Source organism: Chaetomium fimeti (assembly GCF_033439085.1).
Source record: "Chaetomium fimeti strain CBS 168.71 chromosome Unknown B0H64scaffold_1, whole genome shotgun sequence".
Taxonomy (NCBI): domain Eukaryota; kingdom Fungi; phylum Ascomycota; class Sordariomycetes; order Sordariales; family Chaetomiaceae; genus Chaetomium; species Chaetomium fimeti.
The window spans coordinates 5,047,057-5,062,716 of record NW_026944329.1 but is presented as its reverse complement, the minus strand read 5'-3'; the positions used below and the strand labels follow the sequence as shown (position 1 = coordinate 5,062,716).

The 15,660-nt window shown below is 56.5% G+C and overlaps 6 protein-coding genes across 6 annotated transcripts; 4 read left to right on the top strand and 2 right to left on the bottom strand.

Annotated features, from left to right (window-relative positions):
- Positions 1 to 1,011, top strand: B0H64DRAFT_429299 (uncharacterized protein; the record flags this gene model as incomplete). Its single annotated transcript, XM_062805895.1, has 1 exon — positions 1 to 1,011. The coding sequence occupies one exon, from the start codon at positions 1 to 3 to the stop codon at positions 1,009 to 1,011; it is 1,011 nt and encodes a 336-aa protein (XP_062664949.1).
- Positions 1,012 to 1,427: 416 nt separating this feature from the next.
- On the bottom strand, positions 1,428 to 2,007 carry B0H64DRAFT_38289 (uncharacterized protein). Its single transcript, XM_062802905.1, has 2 exons — positions 1,977 to 2,007; positions 1,428 to 1,916 (listed from the first exon to the last, which is right to left on the bottom strand). The coding sequence occupies exon 2, from the start codon at positions 1,780 to 1,782 to the stop codon at positions 1,513 to 1,515; it is 270 nt and encodes an 89-aa protein (XP_062664948.1). The 5' UTR covers positions 1,783 to 1,916; positions 1,977 to 2,007; the 3' UTR covers positions 1,428 to 1,512.
- On the bottom strand, positions 1,606 to 2,733 carry B0H64DRAFT_38270 (ORMDL family-domain-containing protein). The gene is made up of 3 exons (XM_062802893.1): positions 2,492 to 2,733; positions 1,977 to 2,335; positions 1,606 to 1,916 (listed from the first exon to the last, which is right to left on the bottom strand). Exons 1-3 carry the CDS (start codon positions 2,625 to 2,627, stop codon positions 1,869 to 1,871), a joined length of 543 nt encoding a protein of 180 aa, XP_062664947.1. The 5' UTR covers positions 2,628 to 2,733; the 3' UTR covers positions 1,606 to 1,868.
- An 827-nt stretch (positions 2,734 to 3,560) lies between these two features.
- On the top strand, positions 3,561 to 6,337 carry B0H64DRAFT_383506 (uncharacterized protein). Its single transcript, XM_062802958.1, has one exon. It carries the CDS (start codon positions 3,812 to 3,814, stop codon positions 5,915 to 5,917), a length of 2,106 nt encoding a protein of 701 aa, XP_062664946.1. The 5' UTR covers positions 3,561 to 3,811; the 3' UTR covers positions 5,918 to 6,337.
- An 871-nt stretch (positions 6,338 to 7,208) lies between these two features.
- Positions 7,209 to 10,150, top strand: B0H64DRAFT_429296 (uncharacterized protein). Its single transcript, XM_062805894.1, has one exon. The coding sequence runs from the start codon at positions 7,675 to 7,677 to the stop codon at positions 10,117 to 10,119; it is 2,445 nt and encodes an 814-aa protein (XP_062664945.1). The 5' UTR covers positions 7,209 to 7,674; the 3' UTR covers positions 10,120 to 10,150.
- A 1,237-nt stretch (positions 10,151 to 11,387) lies between these two features.
- Positions 11,388 to 15,642, top strand: B0H64DRAFT_37798 (uncharacterized protein). Its single transcript, XM_062802556.1, has 2 exons — positions 11,388 to 12,593; positions 12,704 to 15,642. Exons 1-2 carry the CDS (start codon positions 11,536 to 11,538, stop codon positions 15,165 to 15,167), a joined length of 3,522 nt encoding a protein of 1,173 aa, XP_062664944.1. The 5' UTR covers positions 11,388 to 11,535; the 3' UTR covers positions 15,168 to 15,642.
- The last annotated feature ends 18 nt before the right edge of the window (positions 15,643 to 15,660 follow it).

Genomic DNA, 15,660 nt, shown 5'->3' with positions numbered 1-15,660 from the left:
ATGTCCCTGATAGCCCTGATGGCCATGTTCGTGCCAGCCCTTTTGACCCTTCCAACTTCCCTCTTCTTCGCCTTCACCTTCACCCTCCCCTTCTCCCTCCTCTTCGCCTTCACCTTCACCCTCCCCTTCTCCCTCCTCTTCGCCTTCACCTTCACCCTCCCCTTCTCCCTCCTCTTCACCTTCATCCTCTTCTTCACCTTCATCCTCTTCTTCACCTTCACCCTCTTCTTCACCTTCACCTTCACCTTCACCTTCACCCTCATCCCCACCTTCATCCTCACTCTCTCCTTCACCTTCACCTTCTTCCTCTCCCTCTCCCTCTCCTTCGCCTTCACCATCGAACTCCTCCCCAGATGTCTCGCTAGGAGACACGTGTTCCCGATCCTCCTGGGCCGTCGGTTCAGCGGCCGCCTCCTCCTGGTTGATAGCCGTGGCCTTTCGGATCACTCTGGAGCGTTTATCCTCCTTGGCCGTGCCTTCAGGTTTACCCTGGCCTTTTCCCTTGTCGTTCTTGGACTTGTCTTCGCCCTTCTTGTCACCATGCTCGCTCCTTTTCCCGCCATGATCCTTTTCGTCATGACCCTTCTCGTCGTGACCCTTCTTCTCGTCATGGCCTTTCCCGCCATGATCCTTTTCATCATGGCCTTTCCCGCCATGGCCTTTCTCGTCATGGCCCTTCCCGTCATGACCCTTCTCGTTGTGACCATTCTTCTTGCCATGGTCTTCGTCGTCCTTGCCCTCGCCTCCTTTCCCCCCCGTTCCGCCGGTGCGCTTGTCAACTGTGGCGGCCCTCACGACTGCATCACAGAGTCCGTTCGACAAGTCACAGTCACCATCACGAGACAAGGTGATGAGCAAGGAGGTGGTCGAGCGGGGAATTGGATCGGCCGCTCGAGTGGCAGAGAGCGTGGCGCTGGAAACCGCACGTCGGGTTGTTGCCTGGGGCCGAGCCCAGACACATGCTACCTGCACGGGGGATGTCAGCGGTTTGGTTCACAGTTCATCCCGTAAGAGTAGGATCGGTGCAGTAGCGCTATATGAAAGGCAACAGGAACCCGAAGATACCAAATCTGACATACCAATGCGGCACTGACGACAACGACCGGGGCCTTCATGGTCAATGGAACAATTAACAGTCAAGGAAATATTGTCTGGTTTGCTGCCTTGAGAATAAAGGAGGAGCAATGGCCAGAGAAAGAAGACTCAGGAGCTCCCGCAAGTGGCCAACGTTATATAATTCGAGCTTTTATTCTTCCAGAGCCGATGCCCCGCGTCAACATCAGATGGATGATGCTCACATTTGCACAATAGCCCTCTACCTAACCGCTCTGGGCATCATCTGATTCATGATCTTGGTCACAATGACGAGCTCATGTTGGCACGGGTTGCCACCGGGCTGTCATGCAAGAGCGAGAGCGGACAGGAAACCATGGCTGAGCTGGGACTTGATGGGTATGATATGATGTTTAGCTTGTTCGTAGATATACAGTCCGCAGCCGGCTCGAACACGGGCTAGCGTGCTGTTGAAAACACTCCGTTCCGGGTTGCCCTCGGGACAACCAGCCGTTCCACCGAGCGGACCATTGTTCCGCCCTCGTACGCACTCGACTGTTCTCCTGTTTTCCCCAGGTCGGCTGGTGCCGGACGTGCTCTTTTGAAGCCAACACCCCACCGCACACCGCTTGGACGACTTGAATCCTGTTTCCTGTTCGATGGACAAGCGGTTCCCTGCAGAAGAAAAATGACAATAGCTTCTCCAACCCCGTATACCCAGACCGCCATTCCCCGTAAGATGCTCGCTGTTGTACCTTGATGATGACAAACTAATGTCTGTTTGAACCACAGGCTCCGACGAAAAATCCCTTCCCTTAGTCTTCAGGAACACCCGAGAACAGCCCTACACGCATGCGATGGCTCTATCGGTAGGCATTAGACGTTATTCACGGGTAAACGTGGATGGATGGGGATAAACTCACAAATGGCAGTTTCGGTATGATGACTGCCAGAACAGCAAGGAAGTTGATGGTAAAGTACGTCAGGTCGTAGTGGGTATAATGCGTGCTCAGGAGGAAGAGCACGATGGGCACACTCAGTAGAAACTTCTTGGCGGGCGTGTACTGGGCTCCGTCATCGATTTGCTCCCACATGTTGAGGTTGTCGTAAGCCCCGCCGTTAAACTCGAACGGTACCCCACGGACGTAGTGGAACATGAGGTACGAGCCAAACATGTATGTGATGTTGGTCAGCGTCCATGATGTTTCTTGGGAGACGCCAGGGATGATGTCGTAGAAGATCTTGAGGCATGTGATCAGAACCGGATGGATGGTCCAAGCACCTGTCAGGTACGAGTGTTAGCCGGATGTGATCTCTTCGCCCTGCTATAGACTGCGCTGCAAGAAAAGAAAAATAGAAAAAAAAAAAAAAAAAGGGGGGGGCCTTTGCTTCAACACGCGAGGCGTATTGCCGGTAGCTCGGATCATAGGTAGCGTACCTTTTGCGTTGACCCAGTTCGCGTTCAGATTCGGTAGCGCAGACTGGTCGCTGAGCTGCTCAATGGGCTCGGGCGGCTCGTGGTAGACCTGAAGAATGCTACTAGATCTCCTCCTCCTACCGGTCTTGTCCGCCATCCTGCCGTGTGTGACCCCACGGCGCGGAGGATTCGTGCTCGCGTCGTAGGAGACGGTCCGAGAGAGAAGTATAGGGGACGACAGCTTGACGGTGTTGAATCGCCGCGAGGTGCGACGCTCGAGCGGATAGGCGCAACGGATAGTTCGGGGTTCGGAGCGGATGCAGGCACGCTCCGTCGGAATCGAGCACAAGGTCACACGACGGTGGTTTGATGAGGACACTGGGCCTGCTGCGACGAGATGATGTCACACTTGTTTTGATGTCTGCAACATTCGGGACGCCAAGTATTTTCGTATTTGGGAGCAAACCCTTGGGGGGTGACTGGCAGGTAGTCCCCAACGGTACGCGACGATGGCGGCGTCAGCGACGGGTATGGACAGGAGTCGGAGTCGGTGCCACGGCCGGCGGTGGGTTGAATGTGCGTGACCGATTGGACAACCAGCACGCGGTGCCGCTACCTTGCCGCGCCAGGAAGATGACCCGGATGGTCGGGACCAAACGAGAGATGGCGATGGAGAAGCTGTTCGCAGCAAAACGTAATGGTTCCCGCTTCCAGAACCCGAATTCGAGACGCGCAAACGGAGGGCAGAAGTGAAGAAAGAGGTTAGTTAATGGAACCTTGGAAGCTGGGTGCAGGTGGCAATCTGGCCAGAACCCGAGAAATCAAGGTGCACGAATATGAGAACCCGGGTACCTCCACTCTGGCGTGTCGCCGGAGATTGAACGAGGAGCAGACTGCCCTCGAACATCGGACACTAACATTTCAGCTAATACTGACATGCGCAGATTACGCTTGGTAACGTTAATGCATGTATTGTGTATGTAACTGTATTATTGGCCTTCGTATTTCAGCTGGGGTAATTTCTCGAATGCTTGTGGAGTGGGGGGCAAGTGTGGCTTGGCTTTCAAGTTCTCCACATCAAAAATTACAAGGCAGCGGCTCGCAACTTTGCATCAAAGAACCAAACCTGGAAGTCGAGAACGGCTCATCAAGGTGGTGTCGACGCGAGCAAGCAACATCGGGAAATTTGCTCGATTCGAAACCTTTCATCCCCAGTATTTCCTGGCGTTAACAGGGCGAAAAACATACTACCTGTAGCCCTGGGACAAAAGTCCAAAGCTGCGGTTGAAGCGTTCTAGACGAGGCATCGACTTCAGTTGCTGAAGAGAAGGGGGTCGAGTGATGTACAACACCACTCGGCCGCTCGAGAAGGTGGACGAACCCTCGCCTCAGCTTATGCCAGGCAAAAAGCGCCCCGCCTTCGAATCTAATACCGACGGTTGTGGGGACGGTGTTGGCAACCGGAAGGAGCGAGTTGAGGATGCTGGCCGCCCGTCTTCGAAGAGACTGAAAGCAGTCGGATCTTTAAACGAAGCCGAGATGCCCGACTCCACGGCGTCGTCGGGACCTGAGCCATCAATAACCAATCTCGCCACTGGTCAAGCCCCTCCCGCGACGCATGGTGGATGGAACCGGGTTATCAGCAGCGGCTTACGGACGTCATTTGCCGGCAAAGACAACCTTCGCAAGCCGCCATTCCAGGAAACTTCGCGATCCCCCGCGCAACCACCTGCCGAGTCGATGGACGTCGACAGCTTGGCTATGCCCGTGGCAGACGCTAACCTCTCGAGGCTCAGCGGTCGGGGTGTGTGGCAGACCGTATTCGCAAGGTGGTGCGTGCGATTGATGGCATTGAACAAAGACCGGGAAGATTTGAGAGACAACCCGGCTCACTTCAGGGAGGCTTGGGGTTTATGGCTCGAGACCCGGACATCCTTAACACAAGCCTCCCGCATTGCTGCTGTGCAAGCAGCCAAGGAGGCGGACCTGGACGCTGAGAAGCTCCGGGGCATGTCTTTGGAGGCTCTGGAAACCGATATCGAGAGGCCGTGGAATGATTCTCTGACGGACCTCGGGCAGTCTGAGAGCGCTGTGCCAGAGCAACAAAACAACGGGCAACCCACGGACACCGCGTCCACGTCCCATGGGAGCCAGGAAGCAAACGACTGGGCCATCCCGCCACCTCCGTTGTGTTCTAACTTTGAAGTCGGACCAAAAAACCAACGTGGCTGGGAGGAGAGGTTCGTGGCATGGTGCAAGTCACTTCTTCAGCTGAACGAGCGCAAAATCAAGGTTGATACAAACCAAGAACGAACGCGGCTGACGGAATCATACTGGAAATGGGTTGGGACCATTGAAGGGCTGACGAAAGCCAAAGCGGCCGCTGCTCGCCGGGCAGCAGTCAATTACGCTCAGGATAACAGCGCTCTAGTCGCGGCTATCTTCGCTAGCATACCGCCGGGCGGCAAACTTCAAACCACCGACACAATTTCACCGCCACCGAAGGAATCTGCGCCTTCTCCGGCGGCCGCCATTTCCAATGAGCTTGACGCAAATCCCTGCGATGAGAGCAGTGGCCCACAGCACATAGAGGATGCAGAATACCGCGAGAAGTATTTCCCGGGAGTCGGCCTCAACTCGACTTTCTGTCACGCGTGCGCGTCCCGCGACCACGGCACGTCCGATTGCCCAGAAACGACGTGCCGCTTCTGCCGCGCTGTTGAACACCGGTCATTCAGCTGCCCGACGCGTTTCCGCTGCACAAAATGCAGGCAACTCGGCCACCCCAAGAAAGACTGCACTGAGAAGCTGGCATTACCGCTGGAGGACGTGGAGTGCGCCTTTTGCCAGTCGCGCGACCATGTCGACGCGTCCTGCCACGAGCTTTGGAGGAGTTTTTCGTTCAACCCTAGCACGGTCCGCAAAGTCCGTTCTCTCCCCGCATTCTGCTACTGCTGCGGTCGACAGGGACATTACGGTCCCGCCTGCGCACTGAATCCGCAGAAGACAAAGGAAGGGGCCTGGGAGACATGGAGTCAAGCGAATTGTGATCGGTACCAGGACCCGACCTCATCAGAGGTGGCAATAGTTTTCGAGGCCTCCGTCGGCTCGGCCTCCTCGTCCGAACGACCTGATCTCGGCAAGAGCATGGTACCTAAGAGACACATATTTTTCGAGGAGGCCGACGATGATGACGAGGCCGAGGAGTTTATTCGACCGCCCGTACAAAAGAGCGTGCGGGTCGGGCACATCAGCTTTGCTGGCAACGGAGGAGATCACAGCGGGAGACAACCCAACAAGCAATACAATGACAGGAACGGGAGAACGGGGTTTACACAACCGCCACTTCCTCCTGGACCCCCTCCCCCCTTACCGCCACAGGGCTCTCATCAACAAAACCGGAGAGGTGGCCGTCGACGAAGAGGGGGAGGAGGGAGACACTCGTAGAGACATGGGTGTGATGAGGGGTTCACCTCTCACCTTCCGGCCTTGGGACGGCGGAATCATTCCCCCCTCCGGGGGAGGACCCGCATCCCCTTTTCAGGGACCCTGGACATGATATCGACAACCGCGACATCCATTAGTTAGCTCTGGTACGAGTTGCTCTTTTGAGCAGGGACGAGAACAACGTGGGGTGCGGAATTGGGCCAAAGCATTGCCGAGTCCAATGAAAAAACGATATTGACTATTGATTGCCGTTCGAGGGTCGGAGTGCGCCATTTGCATTTCCGCTTTTGGCATGTTTCATCGGGCGTGTGCTCTGGGCCTGTCAATGGCGGTGAGGAAAGGAGCGATCGGTGAGAGATTTATCCGCAGCAAAACCGTGGTGACTTTGCGGTCTGGAAAACAAGGGAGGGAGAGGGTGAGGGCGGGGGGATAGGGAGTGGAGAAGAAAGCAATGGGAAGGTGGATTGCCAGTGGAACAAACCGACGACGCGTCCGCGATTTGCTCCATTTGGCGTGATTGACAAACCACCCCCCCCTTCTTCTTCCCCCTCCACCAAAACCTTTGGGAAAGTCTTCGAGGGGGTGCACGGATGCCAAGAGTTGGGACTCGAGAATCGGGAGGTCGAGGGAGATCAGAAGGTCGCGTCTTCATATCCAACATCAACCTGTCGTCTCCCCCAAAGACGGGGGGGCGCTTAATCTTTTATGTGATCGGCTGTGGATCGATGGATCGACATCGCGCCAGTTTCGTGTGGCAGTCGCGCGTGTCTCGCGCCGCGTGGCGGCCAAGACCCAATCATCGACTTCCTCGGGACCTTCACGTCGCCTCATTGGTCTGCCATCCAACAGGTGCGGCTTCTGTCCGCTTCTCCCGCCGCACCGTTTATCGATAGCGCTTCCCCTTGTCCTTCCCCGCAGCCCCTCTCCTGCACTCCTTGCAGAATGTTTCTTGTTTCATGCCCTCTCACTGGACAGGAAAAGCCGGCCTTGAGACGGCTGCAGACGGCCGCATTGGTGCCATGCAGGAGGTCTGCCCTCCGGCCATTCAAGTGGCCCGGCGCGGTCCGCCACGTCGGGCGCGGACGCGGCGACCGGCCATTCCCTACCTTGAACCCGCACTTGCTCGTGCGTGCCGAACCTGCACTCCTGCGCTACGGCTGCGAGGTGCATGGAGCTAATGAGTCACCCATCACCACTCGTTTTCGGCCCTCAACGGTCTGGGGCGACCATGGAGGGACTACCACTCCCATCTCGAAATCGCGCAAGGGAAAGCAAGGGAAAGCAAGGGGGGAGGGAGGGAGGGAAGGAGGACGGAGGTCCTATCCATGGCCTTCCATGACACATGGGCTGATCTGTGATCCAATATAACAGGTCCCCTCTTCACATTCGTCGACGTCGATGCCCTGATCGAGGTTTTCCCCTCCCCCTCTCCTGATTTATCCGGCATCATCTCTTCATAGACCGTGGCTCCCTGGCGGCGCCCTCAGTGCTCCCATCCAGCAATATTGAAAGTCATCTCTCACTTCACGTTTCTTTTCCATGAATTTGTCAATAGCGTTTAGTCCGTGTCCCGCCACTTGAATTACTCCCGGGCCGACAACCTACCTATCCTCAAAACACAACCCACAATATTCACACTTGTTCAAACCCACATCTGAGGCCACCCACAAATCGTCATCGCAAGCTAGCGCACCAGCCCTTCACACACACAAAGACACATTTCGATTTATTCGGCGCCTTCACGACATGCAAGCATCATGGCGACCAACCCACAAGCATTTTACTGCCTGTGGCAAAACGACAGCATCCGCGAGAGACTCTTCGAGCTCCTGCCGAAGGAGGACATCTGCGCGGTTAGACTGGCCAACTCGGCCTGTTGCAATCTGGTCACCAAGAGGCTATTTCTACGAACCAACCTAACCTTTTCGGCAAACAGCCTGACCAAGGCCAGCCGGATAGACGCCCTGTCTAGGATCGGGCATCACATCGAGCACCTCACCTTTTCCTTCCCCCATTCCAACGCCACCTTCCTGCCTCCCCTGGTTCACCCCCAGACTGGTGAGGTGATATGCTTTCTCTACAACCCTCACACGTCCGCCGAGTCCGGCGCGACGAGGCCCAAATACGGCAACTCGGAGCTGGGCGAGATCTTGACGCAGCAATATCCGCCTCTCTTCCACGCCGCCACCCACGTGCCCTCCTTCATCAATGCCATGAAGCACATGACCAACATGCGGCACCTCACCATCAAGACACCTGGGCAGAATCCCGCGGAGCGGTACCGCCGGGACATTGTGGACTATGCGCTGATGAGCTTGCGCATCGCACTCGAGCGCGCGCCACTTACCAAACTCTCCAAGCTCACTCTGTCGGGGGTGCACGCATCCGCCTTCAGCTACCTCCGCCACGCTCCGGGATTCGGCGCGCTGCCTTCTGCCTCGGTGCGATGGCGCCAGATTCGGAAACTTTATATCTCGGTCGAATCCTGGGATTTCTACGGCCCGTCGCCGGGGCTGGACCACCTCAACGTCATCGACGACTACATCCGGACCTTTGCGCCGCGGCTTGACAAGCTCTCCTTTACTTGGCTGGGACGCAGAGGGCCCTGCCCCATTGCCCTTTCTGGGGACCCTCTTTTCGCCCCGCCACGCAGCTCGAAGAAGCTCTTCAACGAGGTCACCAGCCCCATGTCTCCGCTGCCGCCGCGGCCCTTCCGCAGGCCGCTCCTCATGCCGCGGCTCCGGTCCATGTCGGTGCGCAACGCGACGATGAACGTCGATCAGCTGCGCGGCCTCGTCTCAAGCCACAAGGACACGGTGCGCGAGTTCGATTTCGAGAACGTGGCGCTCATCAAGGGCGGCAGCTGGGACGAGGCGCTCGCTCCGCTGACCGAGGGCGAGACCAGCGATTCGTGGTCGCGCCGATCGGTAGGTGCCAGTGACTGCAGACCGGGGACGTCAAGGTCAAACTCGTCCGGATCCGCAGTCGCGAGCTCGGTGGAAGACGAGCATCTCCCGGCGTCGTCGGCAGCTGCGACGGCGGCCAGCCGGGAGCTATTCGAAGTCGATTTGGAAGGCATGGTGTTCGGTGGTGCCAACGACGTCGACAATTTCGAGGTGGGCGTTGAGGAGTGGGCGCGGGGGGTCACTGCCGCCGCCCACGGAGCCTCGCGCCCTAATTCGGCCGGAGGGAGACAGGGAACCTCACGGCCCAACTCCGCTAGCGGGAAGACAGAAGATGATGGCGGCTTGGCTTCGGATATCGAGGCGGCAAGAGAGGCAAGCCAAGGGTTCACCACGAAGCTCAAGAAACGTCGCATGCGCAGGAGATCGCGCAAGCATGACGAGGAAGACGAAGTTCATGAACACGAATATGAGCGCAGGAGTGAGGACCGGAGGAGCGAGGACCGGAAGATTGAGGACCGGAAGAGTGAGGACCGAAGGAGTGAGGACCGGAGGAGTGAGCGTCGCAGCGACGGCCATCGCCACCACAGCAGCCGGAGCCACCACAAACACTCTCGCAGCGACGACACCAGCGATCGGCATTCTTCCAGCCGGGATTCACCACGGCGGCACCGCCGCCATCGCCGGCACCGCTCGGAAGAAGCGCCCGAGGCCCCCTTCATGCCTGAAGTCATTGGCACGGATGACGAGTCTTACAGCCCGCCCGAGACACCGCGGCCCAAGATGGACATCAGTGTGCCCATCCTAAACCCCGACCCGCTCCCTGTCATGTTGCAGCCAACTATCTACGACCCATCGGCCACATTCGGCCCATTGCTAAGCACGCCGGAATCCTCTCCCCGGTACGATGACGGTCTCTCCCCCACGCAACGCTCCATTGAGGCAGATATGCTTGCCGAGGCCGAGGAGGCAGCAGCACGCTCTTCGGCGCTCCAGCGAGCCAAGCAAGCCGTCATCACAAAGCTGTCACGCGAGTTTTCCAAGCGGAAGGTCGACGGGAGCGACCCTCGCGACAAGGGCTCGGCTGCCGTCGTCGCTGGCTTGTCGACACTCAATCTCGGTATGAACCTGCCCGCGCAGCACTACGGCGGGATGAGCTGCGCGTCGTCGTCAAGCGTGGGCCACCGGCTTCGCGAGGGCCTTTTTGGGCGGAGTATGGCCAACGTGGCCATTGCGCCTGATCACCGAAGCCTGGAGAGCCAGAGTGCTCTGGTGCCGTTGATGTTCAGTCGGTCTTAAGGGTGGGGGTACAAAGGGAGGGGTGTCGGTGGTTGGGGGGGAGTGCGGCGTCTCGGTGTTCCGACAGGTCTATTACATGGAGTTGGACGAGGAAACGGCCAGGGGGTTTGGCCCGGATAACGAAGAAAACATGATACCATGGGAAACGGAGGATTCCGAACTATACTACGACTTGTAATGACTTTTTTTATGTTCGAATTACGATTTATGAATGACACACACCTATTACACAACGTACCCAAACATGAACAAAAACAACTGAAGGTGTAAATATCCCACGACGGCCTCGTCTCCGACACCTTGTCTCCTTTAATAGGTAATCATGTAGTTAGCTCATATGTCCTGTGTAGTTGGGATGAAACCAGTCTCAATTCGATTCAGGGGTGCTGAGACACTTTGACCAACCTCTGATCCGACGCACGCATCGGGCCGTTGCGGAAATTACCAGCACCTGTATAGATTTACAGTCACGACTTCGTTACATACATACAGCATGCACTTGCATCATTCAGAATGCAAGTTGACAACCTATGGACGCTTGAAAAATAATCACGCATATTTGATTGATCTGGCCCCATAGCGAGCCTGCCAACCGAGTGAAAGAACCCTCAAGCTCTCGATTCAACCTGGCGTCGAAGAATGGAAGAGACACGAATCCGGGTATCTCGCTGGAGCCAATCGATCAGGAACCCGAGATTTGTTCGATCGCGATTAGTTATCTGGTGGGTCTCACACGAAATCAAACCTCTGCCTCGGCGCGTTCTAGATCCATCTCACCTTTCTTGGCCTTTTTGGGCTGACGAATTGGACCGGGTTCCCCAGCCTGCTGGAGCAAAGGCACCATTCAGTGCTCTTCGGTTTCGCCGTGTTCCCCGGATACGCTTCTCTTCCGAATCCACCGATCTTCTCTTGGCCAGAACCTTTTTGGCTTTTGCCGATCAACTCAGCAGGCTTTTGCAATTCGCGACACCACCGCCCAGACCGTCAACTCCCCCGTCGTTGTGAACAAGCCACTCGTGGAAATCCTCTGCCCTCTTCGCGTGGCTTGGTTTTGAACATACGCCAAGCCTCGCACGACAGACAGCAGCGGCAGCCGCGGTGGTTGCGAATCCCGGGCCTGGAACCGACGAAATCTGCCATCGTCGAGCTCACCGGATCAGATGAGCACCCAGCAGTGGGCGGGACCAAACTCGATTCAACACACTCCCATGCGGTGGATAGAGCCTTCGTTTTTCGGATCTGGATAGAGCCAAATCTACTCTCGGTGACCCGACCATTGACAAAACAACTACCTAGTTAATTGGTTTTGAGATTCGGCCTGAAAGCGCCGCCAAAACTTGTTTTGGCCGCGGGAAGAAAGAATATGCCTCGGGCGCGGCGGTCCCGCTTCGACTCCGCCTTTCGGTCTGCTTAAAGATGAGGATTGCCATCCGGGTGCAGCTCGCAGCGGTCGTGATACTCGCCGTTGGAGCTGCCCTCGCCGTCGTTTCCATCCCCGTTTGGGTGTTTGTGAACAGTTTTGTCGTCGGCGTCGAGTCTGACGGCTTGTCCTTGACTGCTTCTCTCAAGGCCGCTAGGATCGCCTCTGAGATCAACCTGATTCAAACGGCCTGCCAAACCATCTCGACGCGCTTATTGCTACAGGATGGCTTCACCAAGTTCTACGCTTCCCAAATCAACAACAGAACTGATGACGATCCCTGGGAGGGAGCCCAGGACGACATTGCGAGCGCCCTCGCTCGCACCGGCTTCTCCGGCTTGCTGCAAGCTCGCCTGTACTCGCGAAACACAACCGGCGACGCAAAGGGCCTCTTCAGCATCACCGGCAACGGGGCTACAGAGTCCGGCCACATCTTGCTGCCATACACGGCCCCCAATGGCTCCCAGGTGCACCTCGGGGATCCGGAACATGGCTTCCCGCCTTCGCTCTATCCCAACATCACCTACCGCGACCTCGGCCGTCCCAGTGAGGCCATGCCCGACACCAATGCTTTTTCCGCCGCTGTATTCCCTGGTGTTTCTTTGGGAAACGGTAGCGAGAAAGCGGGCGTTCTTCTTGGCCCGTTGGTTATCAACTCGACGTTTGCCCTCCTCTCCATCACCATCCCTGTCCGCGACGTGAAAAACAGCAACTTTACCCTCGGCTACATGACCCTGGTGGCGAACTCGAAGACACTAGTCGAAGTGCAAACGTCCCTCGAAGGCTTAGGCAGTACTGGAATTGTGCTCTTCATTGGTTCCGTCAACCCTTGGAATCACTTCAGTGCACCCGTGGCTGCAAGCAACAGGACTTGGGTGCCGCCAATGGAGGAATTCCGGGAACAGGAAGTACAGGTTCTTCTCCCACCGCAGCCGGCAGCCGGCCAAGGAGACCAACGCAATCGACGAAGCTTTGGGTCTGGTAAGTACAGTGATGCATTCCGGCTACACCAATATCCGGCCGTGCTCAGTGTCCTCAGCACTCAAAATCCCTAGTATGTCAAGATTCGGTCCCCCCTTTTCTCAGCTTTCCATGACAACCCGGTGGCTCCGGTAACGCCAGCGAGTCCCTGGTCAAGTATAAATAGCTAACATCGCTGGGTAGCCCGAACAACGCCACTAGCAAGCTCTCGGCGAAAAATGAGCAGGGTAATTCGGTAGCCGTGGGTGTTGCCCGGCCGCAGAGCTCACTGGTGTCTTGGGCCATCGTGGTGGAGAAAGACCAGGGCGAGGCCTACCAACCGATCCAAACGCTCCGGAGCATCCTTCTGGGATGTGTTTTTGGGACTCTCGGCCTGATTCTCTTAGTCGTCTTCCCGTTTGCACATTGGAGCGTCATGCCAATCAGGCGTTTGAAAATCGCCACAAAAAACTCCGTGGACCCCCCTGGTTATGAGGATGACGACGACGATGTCTTTGATGAGGAAAACCCGAGCTCGGGTGGTACGACATCAGGAAGGTCGTCCGAAAAGGGGATGCTGGCCAAGATCCGCCGGAAGATGCGCAAACGACGCAGAGCTAAGCTACGGCAAGGCGTTGCGGTCGAGCCAGGGCGTCGTCAGTTCAAAATACCCGCCAAGGTTGAGGATGGAAAGCATTACGTGACGGACGAGTTGACGGAGCTCACCCAAACCTTCAACGAGATGACGGAAGAACTGCTAAAGCAGTACACGTTCCTCGACGAAAAGGTGGCCGAACGGACAAAGGAGCTCGAGATCAGCAAAAAGGCTGCCGAAGCGGCCAACGAGAGCAAGACGCTTTTCATCGCCAACATTTCGCACGAGCTGAAAACACCCCTCAATGGCATCATGGGCATGTGTGCCGTCTGCATGGAGGAGGACGACCTACAGCGAATAAAGCAGTCTCTCAAGACTGTCTACAAATCAGGCGATCTGTTGCTTCATCTACTTGAAGACCTGCTGAGCTTTTCCAAGAACCAGATGGGACAGCAAGTCAGCCTTGAAGAGCGCGAGTTCCGCCTAGGCGACATCCGGTCCCACATTTTGGCCATCTTTGACAAGCAGGTCCATGAAAGCAAGAGCGGCTTCACAGTGACCTTCGTCTCCGACACCGGCTCTGGTCGCGACAGGCGGTCTAGCATGGACAAGAGACTCCCGGTCTTGGGCCCCCCGGGAGTGGGCAGACTCAAGGATATGTGTCTCTGGGGTGACCACCACCGGATTCTGCAGGTCATCATCAACCTCGTCAGCAACAGCCTGAAGTTCACGCCAGCCGGGGGCACGGTCAATCTCAGGATACGCTGCGTCGGAGAGGTTGAGCAGCCGAGTGATGACAGTAGGACGTCGTCGCTTTCCAAGACGGGCTCTGGCCGCGCAGGTCGTCCCCGGCACCGGATGGGATCCGTATCGACGGCCTCGGCAAGCTCCAAGGGTGGCCCTCTGCCCATCTTACCGGCCAACGGAGGGACCGCCCTCGCCATCAATCCCATGGAACTGAAAGCTGGTCCACACATACACATCAGGGAACGCTCACCGACGCCCCCGCCGCCGAACGCGAAGACATACCTCTTTGAGTTTGAAGTGGAGGACACAGGGCCCGGCATTCCTGGTCACATGCAGCAAAAGATCTTTGAGCCGTTTGTCCAGGGCGACCTAGGGTTGAGCAAGAAGTATGGCGGTACCGGCCTTGGTCTTAGCATTTGCTCTCAACTGGCTACGCTGATGGGAGGCCATATCTCGCTCAAGAGCACGCTTGGCGTGGGGACGACCTTCACGATGCAGATTCCTCTCAAATATGTCAAGGATCGCACCTCAAGTACAGCGTCTAGCAGCATGAAATCTCGGCCGCCCAGTGTAGGCTCCACCGAGGGCGATGTGCGAAATCTGGCCCCCCGGGTTTCAATGGAAGTCCAACACCAACCGGCCCCATCCACTGTCCTCGACCAGCAGCCGCGACTTGTCGGCCTCAGCCAGCCGTTCTTTGCGACGAACCCAAACCGCCGACTAAGCAAGGAAGACCAGTTGGCCGCAATTGACCGGGCCATGGCGAGCAAAGCTGGCCAAGGAAAGTTGCGAGTTTTGGTTGCCGACGACAACTCAACCAACATCGAGGTCGTCAGCAGGCTATTGAAGCTGGAGGACGTGTACGATGTCACCATTGCTAAGGATGGGCAGGAGGCATATGACCTCGTCAAAATCAACATGGAAAACAACCAGCACTTCGACGTCATCTTCATGGACATCCAAATGCCCAACTTGGATGGGCTTCAGTCGACACGCCTGATCAGGAAGATGGGGTATTCGGCCCCCATTGTCGCATTGACTGCTTTCTCGGAAGAGAGCAATGTCAAGGAATGTATGGAATCCGGCATGAATGAGTTCCTCAGCAAACCGATTCGCCGACCGGCTTTGAAGCAGGTCCTAGCCAAGTTTGCAACCATACCTGAAGAGCCGGAGACATCAAGCTTGACGCGGAAAACGACGCCAGACAAGACCCCGATAGGGACACCCGATAAAGAGGCCAACGACCCTATCGCTAACGGCACTGCTATGCCCAAGGCCAATGGGGTCCATCCTCCGCCTGTTGTTTCTACGGTGGATACACAATAGCACACTTCGGGGTGCTACACACTCCTGGTGGCACGAGATGTGTCCCTCCCCCGACCGTCGACCGTTCGGCATGCTCCCGCTTCCGGGCGTGACCTCGGAACCAACCTTCCTCGTTTCTTCATTCTTTGTATATTCTATGCTCTTAATTTCCCCCTTTTTTTGACGCCGTTGCATTAGTTGAACAACTGGCGAGGCGTTACGGTAGTTCAAGACGGCGCACATGTACTCCTTTTTGGCGATCATTACATATGTCGCGAATTTCTTCGATTTCAGAGCGGCCAAAACGAAGGTGTTGGGAGGTAGGTATCCGGATCATTGTTACCCTCCCTGACGAAGATGACTATAGAAGGGCAGAGGATATCTGTGGCTTGGGGGAGCAGCGTACTATCGATCTTAAAACATAATCACAACTAAGTTAAATAATATCATGACTCGATGCGAGCCTAACTTTAGCGGAGGAGCCCGCCCGCCTTCAACCATTAGAAAAGTTGGT